The following is a 13,004-nucleotide window of genomic DNA, read 5'->3' on the forward strand; positions in this document are numbered from 1 at the left end:
TGTTGCCATGTGCTTGAATTAGATAGGACCATAAATAGGGGTCCTGAAATCCACAACTAGTTTCATATTTTTTTAGTGGGACTTTGGTCAGAAAAACTTGTGTAGTTATTAGACTGAGAAACATTTTCTTTTCTGTCTGTACTCTGTACCATGTTTATTGTCTTAGGAATGATCTAATAAAGCATAATTTAGATAAAGATAAACAGTAAAACTTAAAACTGACACACTCCTGTGATACAGTTCTTTCAATACAGTATTGTCATTCAGTTAAAAATCACAATAAAAATGTTGCAGACAGAAAACTCACTTCATGACATACAGAATGTGAATTTACAGCAAATAAAGTTGCAAATGTTTTGAATGGAGCCCTCCACCCATTGCAAACACTTGTACATGTAGATAGATTTAGCTATATACAGAAACAAATATTCTCTCCAACGTATTGACAATCTTTTTGCTTCAATCAGTAGGCTTAATAAACCTGTAACAGCACTGAGCTTCGAACATCAGCCCTGTAATTATATTATAATAAAATGATTTAATCATAATTATTAGGATTTAACAGGTTGAAAATTCTGTCATCATTTACTCACCCTCACGTTATTCTGAACACAACACAAAATCAGAATATTTGCTTTACTTCCAGTGCATATTTTTTCCATACAATGAAAGTGAATAGTGACTGAGGCTGTTTATCTACCTAACATCATACAGATGTTTTTGGAACAACATGAGGGTGAGAAAATGTAAGAATTTTCATTTTTGGGTTAACTATGCCTTTTAACGCAGATCCCAGATAAGTGCTCTAAATGAAGTACACATGCTCAGAAATGAGTGAATATGTATGTTATCTCAGCCAAGTGTCTTGTTTAATTTTTCCTTCCCAATTATTTTTGCTCAATTCATTTCTAACAGTCCATTTCCTGTTTGACCCCTGACAAATTTCTGCTTGTTACATTAGCAGCTTCCTATTGGTTCATCATAGCCCTTGCAGTGATCAGAGAGAAGGAGGGGCCAGTGAGTGGGCAGTAGTCATAGCAACAGTCAGGATAGTTACTTGGCATTTTCCAGCACGGTCTGGCATCGTGGGCAGAGGCAGTCAGGCTCATCTGATGTGCAGCGCCTACATCTCGGACAGCGAGACAGAGAGGTGGGCATTGCGGCTACACTATATGAACTTTCTTCACAAATCATGCCCCCTACAGGACACACAGAGAAACAGCATTGCAGAATGAGAGAATTCTAAAAGCAATTAAGATAAAAATAAAAATTCCATAAGAGTCTCTAATTTAGTCAATAAGTTTTATCTTCTTTAAAGTGGGTTTAACCGCACATGTTGCTAATTAAAAGGACAGTTCACCCAAAAATAAAAGTTCTGTCATTTACTCGTGTTGCTCCAAACCCAATCACAAAAGTAAATGTTAGGCAGAATGACCTCAGTAACCATTCACTTTCATTGTATGGAGAAAAAAAAAAAGCGCAACGCAAGTAAATGGTGACTGAGACTAAAGACCTGATATACTTCCAGAGAAGTTCTTCGTTCAACGGTAAAACAAAGTTTGAAACAGACGAGCAACAGTATACTTTTAGGAACATTCAGACACCTGCCACACCACTGTGCGAAGCGTTTAAAAGTACATTTCATATGAGGATGCATTAGACTAAATGTAAAACCTTAACTAATGTGACATTAAAATGTGTTATCTGTGACTTTATGCTTCATTCAATGAGTAGAATTCACTCTAGATCAGTAAAAGATGCTGTTTTAACCACTTGAAAATTTTTGATTAACAGTAACAAGTCTTGTTAACATTCTGAATTCATGGCACTAATGCACTAACATGCGCCGATTACACTGTTATTGTAATTTATGATAACACTGATACTACTGCAAAGATGGGTGTATAAAGGAGTGTTAATGAGCAAAATACAGACAAAAGAATGATGATAGGCATATTTTTCTTTGGGCAGATGTGTAAATGGCTTTTGCTCCAGGTGGCACATGACTGAATGAGAACTTTAGAGTATTTGAGTAGATTGTATTCCTTTGGTAGACTAATTAAAACAAACAAACAAGAATGTTGCATGACATGGTCTTGAAAAAAGGTTTTCCTGAAATTTCACCCCAAGGAGCTGTTACAAACCACCGATTTTGTTTTAAATGACCTCACACCCGTTCGTGTTTCGATTTTGTATATAGTATATCGGGGCCATACTGCCTAACATCTCCTTTAGTGTTCTGCAGAAGATAGTAAGTCATATGGGTTTGGAACAACATGAAGGTGAGTAAATGATAACAGAATTTTCAGTTGTTGAATTCAACTGTGAGAATGTTACTAATCCTTTCTAAACTAACTGCCAAGAATCCATAGTTTGGCCTGGTTTCTTAGACATAACCCTAGTTTTGGATTTTAAAACAGATAAAAAGGTGCTTGATGTTAGTTCTTGGTAAAAATGCATCAAGTATTTTGTACCAAAAAAACAACCACAAAGTTAAGTTTTTCTCACCTTCCATGTTGATGAGAAATTTTCCTGAGCTGGTGACAGCATCCGATGGCAGATCCCGTGGCAGAGAGTTCATCAGGGTGATACGTGAGGCCATCATGAGCTCAGTCAGTTGGGAGCAGGTGGAGGTGGGCTCCTCTTGAAGAGACTGGGAGGGAAAAGAGGAACAGAGTAAGCAAGTCTTGAACTACCCAGTTGAAATGAACTAGTATAGTTGTATCATTTGTGCAATGTACATTTGATGTTCATGCCATCGTACATCTGAATATACCCTTTGAAAAATTTCACTAAAATAAGTCAGAATAATCTGTTACAGGATATTAACATGTATGGATAATGAGGTAAACTTCTAAGAAACCACTTATGGAAAGTAACGTTATCCTATTCCCAAGTAAACGTAAATAATTTAGCCTAATCGTTACAGTGAATCGTTGAAGTGCAAAAGGTTAACATATCAAACTGGTTATTTTTTATATCCATGATGAAAATCCATGATTAACCTCCATTAACTCAAAGAACAGGCCAGGCTCAATGGAAATAATGAGGTCATATTCTGCAGCGTTACGTCCTGGAATAGATGACAGGAAGGAATCTCGAATAGCACACGCGCCCTCCACTGCTTCCTCCAATCCCGGCCTCCGCCATACAGAACTGGTCTTAATCCAACCAGTACGAAACAAAGTCTCCCCCTCTACAGAGAAAGAAAAATTAGACAGGCTAGATTATGCATAGCTATGGCATAGTGTGTGTTTTTGTGTCTAAAGGGCATAATGTGTTTCTACCATCATGTCCAGGTGCGTGCTGGTACACCTCCTCAGCCAGGTGAGGGAGGACAGGAGCTATTGAGCGAGTCACTCCATCCAGAATCTCTTCTAGAACTGTCTGACACGACCTCCGACCAAGAGAGTCCTCAGCATCACAGTACAACCTAAGAGAGTGTGACATTAAGTGAACATCCAGTGTTTTAAAATCAGTGATGTTTACCTTTGCAGAACAGATAACATTGTCTAAGGGTTTTCAAACAGAGATTTATATAAATGTATGGATTCAAGTATCAATGGTTACCGGTCTTTAATGATGCTGAAATAGAAGTTGGATAATTCTCTGGTGATAAAGGCCTGCAGCAGACGGATGACTCGACCACTATCAAACTCACTGTAAGCATCAGTTACCTACAACACACACACACACACAGTCAAGGTGTGTGAAACAAACATGCATGCCAACTCTCCCACTAAAAAAACTGACCTTCATGCTGAAGGTATGAAGCAGGTGCAGCATGTACTGATCTACGTAGTGCATTTGTTTGGGGTCCACAGCCTGAGAACGAGGATCAAAGCCCTGGAGATTCCCCAAGAGAAACCTCAGAGTGTTCCTCAGCTAAAGAGAGAGAGAGAGAATGAGAGCCCTTCAGTAAACCTACCACATAAACACATACGGAAAATCACATATGTATCTCCTTCCAAAAGGAAAAACTTTATCTCAATCTTTTTTTACATAATGGATTAATCTTTGTTTTGATATTTGGAAGAGGCTCGTTAAATACCCAATGGCAGCAATTACATTTAGAAATTCATAATGTTATCTCCTTTGATGCGCGACAGACCTTGTTGATGCTCTCTTTGGCAGTGTTTAGTGTGTTTGGGCCAATCTGAACCTCAGAGAACACATTTGACTCCGCGACCCACCATCTCAAAACACCAGCACCATATGGAGGAGAGACAGACAAGTTCTGAGAGAGATAGACAGATATTTAGTACAATAACATAGTACAGACAGACATACAGAAAGAAGAGTGACAGACAGACAGACAGAACAAAACAAAAATGAAAATAATACTTGGAGAGGGACACAGCAGCACTGGCTGTGAGATACGTTTTAGCGTGTCAGCCTGAGAGACAGTGAGTGAATATGTTTTATGTGTATTACCCCAGTGTGTCACCCAATTGTTCACCACAGTGATCCTCAGTATATTTACTGTATGTAAGTGAATGTATGTGCATATGAAGACATGAGTGAAATTCAGTTTTACGTCAACACTGTGGTCTCCTGCCATTCAGGAATCTTATATGTTACTTTGTATTACATTCGTTAAAGGAATATTCCGGGTTCAATACAAGTTAAGCTCAATCGAAAGCATTTGTGGCATAATGTTGATTACCACAAAAAATTATTTCGACACGTTCCTCCTCTTCTTTAAAAAATGCAAAAATCTGGGTTCCAGTGAGGCTGGGTTAAAATGCTCACTTTTTCAAAAGTAAAACCACAAGACAAAGTATGTGTGTAAACATGATTTTAGTGCGATAAAATCACTTACAAACCTTTTCTGTGTAAAGTTAGAGCCAATTTTACATCTTCGTTACCATGACGATGTAATGTCAACAAACCCTAAAATGACTGTAAAAATGAGATTTAAACAACTTTACAGCTCAAATAATACACAAGTTTTAACAAAAGAATTACTGCAAGTGCTTTTATAAAATTATAAATTTCACATTTCCCTTTAAACCTTCCAAAAATTGGCCACGTTCACTTTTACAGTATTGTCCCCATTCACTTCTATTGTAAGTGCCTCATTGTAACCTCGATCTTTGCATTTTTTTTAAAAAAGAGGAGGAACGAGTCTAAATAAATTTTGGTGGCAATCAACAGTATGCCACAAATGCTGTCGATTTAGCTTAACTTGTACTGAACCGGAATATTCCTTAAACTATAGATTAATATGTTGTTCATTTTTATTTACATACAACCTCTGCTTTATCAATATTGTATAATTTAAAGACATGCCAATAAAGCCATTTTGAATTGAATTGAATTGACAGACAGACAGTAAAGAGTGATAGACAGACAAAGAAGAGACAGACAGACAGACAAAGAGTGACAGACAGAAAAGTGACAGACAGTAACAGATAGACAGAAAAGAGTGACAGACAGTAACAGACAGACAGACAGACAGATAGACAGGCAGAGACAGACAGAAAAGAGTGACAGACAGACAGAAAAGAAAGAGTGGCAGACAGACAAAAAGAGTGACAGACAGACAGATAAACAGACAGACAGACAGAGAGCTATTTTACCTTCCCTCCATTAATGATGTCATCTGGGTCGACCACATTGCCTATAGATTTGGACATTTTTTCTCCTTTCTCACTCACAGCAAAACCATGGACCACCAGCGCTCTGAAATATACACAAAGACACAAGGTGAGTGACTGTCTGGGCATGTATGAGAGACAAATACATTTGTCTCACTCACTTGTAAGGGGCTTTATTCCGTACAGCTACACTGGTTAGGAGAGATGCCTGAAACCAACCGCCGATCTGATCTTTCCCCTCCACATATGAGTCTGCACGTAGGTCTGATTCTGAGAGAGAAACAGTGACAAAAACGCTAACACAGACACATGTGGAACTGGAGAAAGTCAAACATTTTTTGATTATGAAATTGATAGTTTTGCACATCCATAATAGTTGTGCATTACACTGTTGACACACCCTGTAGTACAGCAGCCCAAGAGGTCCCACTGTCAAACCAGATGTCCAGGACATCTTCACCCCGCACATAATCAGATACTCCACCGGCTTTGCTCTGAAAAATACACAAACACACTTTCTAGCAGTTCATTTCATTTTGCACTCACAAAGTTAAGCACTATACAGAGTCTTAAATTTGTGGCTTAAATATACTGTATAAATATGTACCTTCTGAAGAACCTCTGGAGTGAGAAATGTTTCCACTGGCTCCACCCACCAGCTGTCACTCCCCTTCTCAGAGAAAACTTTAGCGATGTGTGTCACTGAATGTCTGAGAGAGATATGAAGAGGGAATTCTTACAGTTGTATTTATGTGTATGTTTGTGTGAGTGTCTAAAGGAAGGGTTACGAGCAATGTGCTAGTGTATACTTGTTTAAGAGTGGCTCTCCAGTCTCCTTATGGTAGAACACAGGGATGGGGACGCCCCAGCTCCTCTGCCGAGAAATACACCAGTATGTTCTTTTGTCCAACATTGCCAACAAACTGGACCTCGCCGATTCTGGGATCACACGCACCTTCTGCAGGGCATCCTACACAAAAACAAATACTGTTTTTTTATGCTGTTCTTTTAGGAGCTTGGAACTGTTGGACCCCATTGACTTGTATTGTATAGACATATTCACATCACATATCCCATCAAAATATCTTAATTTGTGCTCCACAAAAAAATGACTGTCAAACGAGTTTGAGACGGCATAAGGGTGAGTACATGATGAGAGAATTATCATTTTTTTGGTGAACTATACCATTAACTTAATTGCTTAATTATGGGTGTATTGTGAAGTTGATGATTATGGCTCACCTTGGCTTTGTCTTTGAGGCTGGCTGTATTAATAAACCACTGTTTACTGGCTCGGATCACAACCGGCTGTTTGGTCCTCCAGTCATACGGGTAACTGTGAACACAATCTTCCTCCTTCACAACTGCACCTGCTGCCTGCAGCATAGAGATAACTTTCCTCCACAAACACACACCAAAGGTATATTAGTTACATGTATTATCGTGCATACTATTTTATCATATGATATTCTAGACTTTTTTTCCTAGTGTCCATATTAATTTCAGATTATACTATTGATGCTTCCTTTTCTGCATCTATACCTCTTTCTCTCTCACCTGTGGCATTGCCTTCATTTAACACTGATTTATTCTGCAGGTCAGTGCCAGCGAGTTCTGTAAACTTGCCCTCCTCATCCACCATGCACTCCTTGAGAGAATGCAAATTAAATGTCATGACCAAAAACCCAAATCCACCGGCTGGCACATGACTGGTCAATACAGGCCTGGGTGACGTACCACAGGCATATTGAAGTGTGTGGCAACACTGTAGTCCTCCATGCCATGGGCTGGGGCAGTGTGAACCAATCCCGTTCCCTTGGACATTGTCACATGATTAGCTGGCAACAAAGGCACTTCTTTTGCAGGAATTGTGGGATGCTGGCAGACTCCACCTTCAAGATCTGACCCTGGAGAATAAAAAAAAAGAGTGATAGACAGAAAAAGAGACTGGTCAGTTAAGAAGGCACCATGTGCACTGGTTTAAGACAAACATATAACAGGATTTACCTTCGAATGTTGCCAAGCTCTCCAGATTTGTCCCCAGTATGGAGGCAAGGCTGCTGATGCGCTCCGTGGCCACTAGTAGGAGCTGTTCATTATCATCTCTCTTGACTACAGAGTATCTGAGGAAGAGCAGGATCACATGAGCATCATCAGTCGACATCAGATCAGTTCATGTGAATCTCACACTTAGATTCAAAAGTGTTTGTGTGCAACTTACTGTGTTTTGGGCATGTAGCAAACTGCCTGATTGGCTGGTATAGTCCAAGGCTGAGTCGTCCATATCAGAGCAGACACATGACCCCAACCTTCTGAAACACATACACAGATACTGGCAGGAGTTACAGCAAAGCACCATATACAAGGTTATTTGAATTGTGTGTATGTATCTGAAGAGTGTGTGACAGGGACAGACAGCAGACACACACCTGCTTTTGCAGAAAGTTTGGCAGGCAGGGTGAGCAGAGGGAAGGTGATGTACATTGCACGGCTCACATGCTCTGGATTATACTCCAGCTCAGCTTCTGCAAGGGCTGTCCTACACAAAAATTATATATCATATCCACATATTTCAAGTGAAACATCATAAATGTATATTTATAAGATCAAAGTCTTTATGTAAGTATGAAATGAAATTCTCCTACCTGGATGATGGTGACCAGAACACAGGCTTATAGTCCTGATAAATTAAACCCTGTAGGCACCAAAAAAATGAGAGAAAAGTGGAAGTCATGGGAAACTAATTAAAGAACCCATTCTGAGAATAGGAATATTCCAGGTTCAATACAAGTTCAGCTCAATCGGAAGCATGTGGCATAATGTCGATTACCAGAAAAAAATTAATTTCCACTCGTCCCTCCTTTTCTTTAAAAAAAAAGAAAAAAGAAAAGAAAAAATCAGGGTTCCAATGAGGCACTTACAATGAAAGTCTTTTTTTTTTAAAGACAAGGACAGATGAGTCATAATTATTTTTTTTATTTTTTTTTGTGGTAATCAACATTATGCCACAAATGCTGTCGACTGAGCTTAACTCTTATTGAACCCGGAATATTCCTTTAACACTCAGTTGAAGCTCAGAAATCAAGAGAATGTGAATGTGCCAAGTTCCATAGAGAGAGTCTCACTTACTTTGCTGTGCATCTCCTGGAAGACTTTCAGCTGTACTGCTTCATATTTGCCATCAAATGTGTAATAACAATTCTGCCAGTCAGCCATCACGCCCCAGCGCTGGAATGCAGCACGCTGCCGAGATATGGCCCTCTCTGCAAACTCACGCGCTGAACAGAGACACTGTTTTTTTTATCATTAATCAAAGTCTTAAAAATTTTGTTTATTAGAAATTGGCAGTATTTTCAAACATACTACCAAGCTTGATGTAGACAAATTAGTAGTTTCTCTAGAACATTCATTGCACATGACCTTTGACTTCCTGACCTTTCTGTCTGATCTGTAAAGGGGTCAGCTCACTGGTTCCTAGGTCTCCAAGTGCTTTGAGCTCAATAGGCAGCCTGTGACAGTCCCAGCCAGGCACATAATGCACCTGCCTGCCTCGCAGCACCTCAAAACGGTTCCGGATGTCTTTGAGGATCTGCAGATATCAACAGAGGTCCACTGAAGATTCTGAGGGCAAACTATACAGCTACTGTGACTTAACATGATTTAGGACAATCAACCAGGCATCTCTCCCCTTAATTATAAAGGGGTTTGTTAAAAGATTGTTTACAGGAACACATCATACCTTGTGGTGAGTGTGACTATGATCTGACAGAAGGTACCTTATTGAGAGCATGCCCTACATGCAGGTCCCCATTGGCATATGGTGGTCCATCATGAAGGCAGTACTCCTTCTTTGCCTTTCTGCCTCTCTGCCATGTGTACAGCTGGTCAAAACCACATTTCTATAAAAAACACACCACAGTTCACAACAATCATTACAACAGTAGATAAAGATAACGTGCATTTTGCTCACTCAGAAGTTTGTATCAGTTCAAATCAGCCCTAACAATGCTGGTAACAAATTCTGTCAAGAAGATGTATTAGGAAACCTCATACAGCCAGCGCTAAATTGTATACGAGTGAGGAAAGTGGGTGGTTCTGTCAAAAAGGCAACAGATCAGAACCAACCAGATCAGATCCACAGCACCAGCGGTGGCTGTAGCAGAGGTTTTGTTCTGGTTCTGGGCCTGTCACTCTTACCTGATGGATCTGGATCTCTCTCTCCAGAAGGTTCGGCCCGCTCACTGTCATGGGGAAGTCAGTGCGTGGCAGCAGCATGGTGTCCCGGTATCGGCCCGCTGCGTCTCCGGAGCACAGACAGCGCACTCCCCATCGAGCCACACCGCCGAAACCTACAACCGAACGCCGAAGCAGTAGCATGTGGGACTCTGACAGGTGAGTTTTAAAGCAGGATGAGAGTTTGTTTGGGATGTGACCTCCTCCGCACGGGCGGCACTCTGTCTTTACCAGAACGATAGAAACAACGGACAACTACGGGAGCTGTGAAGAGACAAACAACAGATAAACGAAAACGTTTTTTCATGATGTTACTGCAGATTTGAAACTCAAGAGGGTGGTAGATTGTCACTAACGAAGAGCTTGTTTAAATTACTACGCCTAAAAAGTGTGTTATTAGAGAAATATACTACAATGTTTATATTACTATAAACTTTAAACTGAAGAAACGAGTTTTACATGTCGATTTTACCCCATGACCATCTGCTAAATCGTCCTGTTATTGAAATGCTTGTAACTGCAATTGTTACCTTTGGAATATTCCGGGTTCAGTACAAGTTAAGCTCAGTCGACAGCATTTGTGCCATAATATTGATTATGTCCCTCCTTTTCTTTCAAAACAAAAAACAAAAAGCACAAATCTAGGTTCCAGTGAGGCACTTACAATGGAAGTGAATGGGGCCGATTCATACAATTTTAAAATACTCACTGTTTCAAAAGTATAGCCACAAGACATAAACAATATGTGTGTTAACATGATTTTAGTGTGATAAAATCCATTACTAACCTTTTCTATGTAAAGTTATAGCCAATTTTACAACTTTGTTGCCATGATGATGTAATGTCAACAAACCCCAAAACCCTAAAATGACTGTAGAAATGACTATTTAAACAACTTTACAGCTCAAATACATGAGTTTTAACAGAAGTGATTTTATAAAATTATCAGCTTTACATTTTTGCCTTTAAACCCAAAAAATTGGCCCCATTCACTTCCATTGTAAGGGCCTCATTAAAACTTTGACCTTTTTTTTTTTTTTTTTTTTTTAAGAAAAGGAAGAACGAGTCATAATTATTTTTGTGGTAATGAATATTATGCCACAAATGCTGTCCATTGAGCTTAACTTGTATTGAACCCAGAATATTCCTTAAGTATCTAGCTCTACTTGATTTAACTCATACAAATAATTTTCGTTCACAAACCTAGTTTGTCATGCCAATTTAGTCAGACTGAAAAACAATTTTGAATTTAATATTAAGCTACAGTTAAGTTAAGATGTTTTCACATGAAGCACATCTTTAGGTTACCTGACAAAACATTTTCTACAGTGAAGAAATAGTAATTTTGGCGCCTTTCAGAGCTGCATTCGAGCCGATTTTATAACAATAAAATGAACAGAAATAATAGTTACGAGTAACAAAACATATACTTTTTATTTTACATTTCCCACGAACAAGAACATCCGATTTGAGAAAAAGCATATTCTGATTTTACTGAATATTTTTCCAATCAGGTACACTAAAAAGAATCAATTAAAAATAAACTGCGTCTAATTTAGCTTTTAGGCATCTCGTTAGCTACTTTTAACTATAAGCTACTTTTATAGTTAGGCTTTTTTTAATGATGCATTGGTCTTATTATTTCCTTATCGTGAACATGTGAATGGAGAAATATCTGAATTCAGCGTTTTTGACATTTCGAAAATGTTCTGAGATTCTGAGAGATACTCTCTGGATCTTTCTGCTCCACCTGGTGGGCGGGTCTTTAGATAACGTCACACGTCAATCATTATGAGACTATAACACCCAGTCAGTTCCCATCACTGAGCACAGACCCTCGGTTCAGTAGAAATCTTCTTGGGAAAAGGAAAAGCAACCATAAAAATGAATAGAATTTGGGCGTTGTGCTTTGGGGTGCTTCTTATAACCTTATTATTTGCAACTCAGGTAGGCACTGTACATTTTTCATTTGAGAACTTGTTTTGTCACAAACAAATTGCATTTACAAGCAGTTAGTATAATCAGTATTATGTTCCAAATACATTGTGACATAAACAGTGAATTTTATGTCCACTTTTTAACCTGCTTATTAATTCTGACTTTTCTTTGCTTTCATGTTTGGTGTAGGGGTCCACAGATGGAAGCCGTAGCTCATCATCAGCAGCATCTTCATCAGCTACGGCTGCTCCCGTAAACGGTAGTCATTCCAGTGCTGCAGGATTGGGTCCTGTGCCCACTACACTGTGCCTACTGATCCCAGCAGCCACCCTGGGCTTCCTCCACACTAGATCTTAAATTGGATGGAGAATGTTCACCACAAATGACCAAGATTGAAACAGTGGCAAAAATGGACATCCAGTCACCCAAAGAGCAATCTTTTCCAAAATTTTTTAAAATAGAAGACACAAAGGGGAGGGAAGACACCCCCAACAGCTCACATTTGTAATGGATCTTTTAAAGCTTAGAGATTTTCTCCAACACCGATTTGTTTGCTCAACCTGTTTTAGGGAGCTTGTAAGAAATCTACAACTGGATAATCAACGGCTGAACCACACTATTGGGCTCTTTGTCTTGACTGTCCCAAAGCCACTGTTTTAGTATAGGGTTCACCAATGGCAACTTCTCTTGGAAAAGTCTGTTTCCCAGATGCCCAGGATATCAATTATATTTGGTTGAGGCAAACTTTAAACAGTTAAGCATTATATTATCATTATATATTGTATAATTTCAATTTCTGTAATGGCAATATGTGTACACCAAATTTTACTATGTGAACTTGATCTATGTAATCCATCTATAGTCATTTTTGTATTGATTATAATGAACCTTTAATTGTAATGATTAAGAATGTCTCAGAATGCACAATTAAAGCTGATGATTTTATATGTTTGTATGTCATCATTTTATATAAAAAAAAAGATTAAAAAAAAAAGTTAAAATTTAAATTTCAATAGGTGAAATGACAAAAAGACTAAATAACTTCATATACTGTTAAGGTATTGTATCATGTTTTCTAAGGCTCTCACAGGCATTTATTAAATTATAAATTAATTAATTACAAGTTACTGTATATGTACATGCAAAAAAAAATAAATAAAATGTAGTTGATGCAAGAAAGGCATGTCACCAGTTCTCTTATCCTGTGTAGATGCAGAAGCTTCAGAAGCTATT

General features: G+C 38.6%; 1 protein-coding gene and 1 long non-coding RNA gene across 4 annotated transcripts; one reads left to right on the top strand and one right to left on the bottom strand.

The window, feature by feature from the left end:
* Window positions 1-6: 6 nt before the first annotated feature.
* Window positions 7-10,097, bottom strand: LOC127454851 (isoleucine--tRNA ligase, mitochondrial-like). 3 transcript variants are annotated; one of them, XM_051722318.1, is made up of 23 exons: window positions 9,798-10,097; window positions 9,377-9,499; window positions 9,036-9,189; window positions 8,730-8,878; window positions 8,246-8,295; window positions 8,030-8,139; window positions 7,822-7,909; window positions 7,608-7,723; window positions 7,338-7,507; window positions 7,158-7,248; window positions 6,843-6,994; window positions 6,410-6,570; window positions 6,208-6,310; window positions 6,001-6,094; window positions 5,762-5,870; window positions 5,583-5,685; window positions 4,112-4,237; window positions 3,754-3,885; window positions 3,571-3,677; window positions 3,288-3,433; window positions 3,006-3,196; window positions 2,509-2,653; window positions 116-1,199 (listed from the first exon to the last, which is right to left on the bottom strand). In XM_051722318.1, exons 1-23 carry the CDS (start codon window positions 9,975-9,977, stop codon window positions 1,054-1,056), a joined length of 2,946 nt encoding a protein of 981 aa, XP_051578278.1. In that variant the 5' UTR covers window positions 9,978-10,097; the 3' UTR covers window positions 116-1,053. The 3 variants fall into 3 exon arrangements, with proteins under 3 accessions (XP_051578279.1, XP_051578278.1, XP_051578277.1); XM_051722317.1 differs by having other exon boundaries at window positions 7,822-7,912; XM_051722319.1 differs by lacking the exons at window positions 9,377-9,499; window positions 9,798-10,097 and having other exon boundaries at window positions 7-1,199; window positions 7,822-7,912; window positions 8,730-8,891; window positions 9,036-9,175.
* A 1,540-nt stretch (window positions 10,098-11,637) lies between these two features.
* LOC127455007 (uncharacterized) lies at window positions 11,638-12,716 on the top strand. The gene is made up of 2 exons (XR_007899616.1): window positions 11,638-11,780; window positions 11,961-12,716. It is a non-coding gene; the product is annotated as an uncharacterized LOC127455007 (long non-coding RNA).
* Window positions 12,717-13,004: the final 288 nt, after the last annotated feature.

The sequence above is a fragment of the Myxocyprinus asiaticus genome, chromosome 17 (assembly GCF_019703515.2).
Source record: "Myxocyprinus asiaticus isolate MX2 ecotype Aquarium Trade chromosome 17, UBuf_Myxa_2, whole genome shotgun sequence".
In the NCBI taxonomy this organism is placed as follows: Eukaryota; Metazoa; Chordata; class Actinopteri; order Cypriniformes; family Catostomidae; genus Myxocyprinus; species Myxocyprinus asiaticus.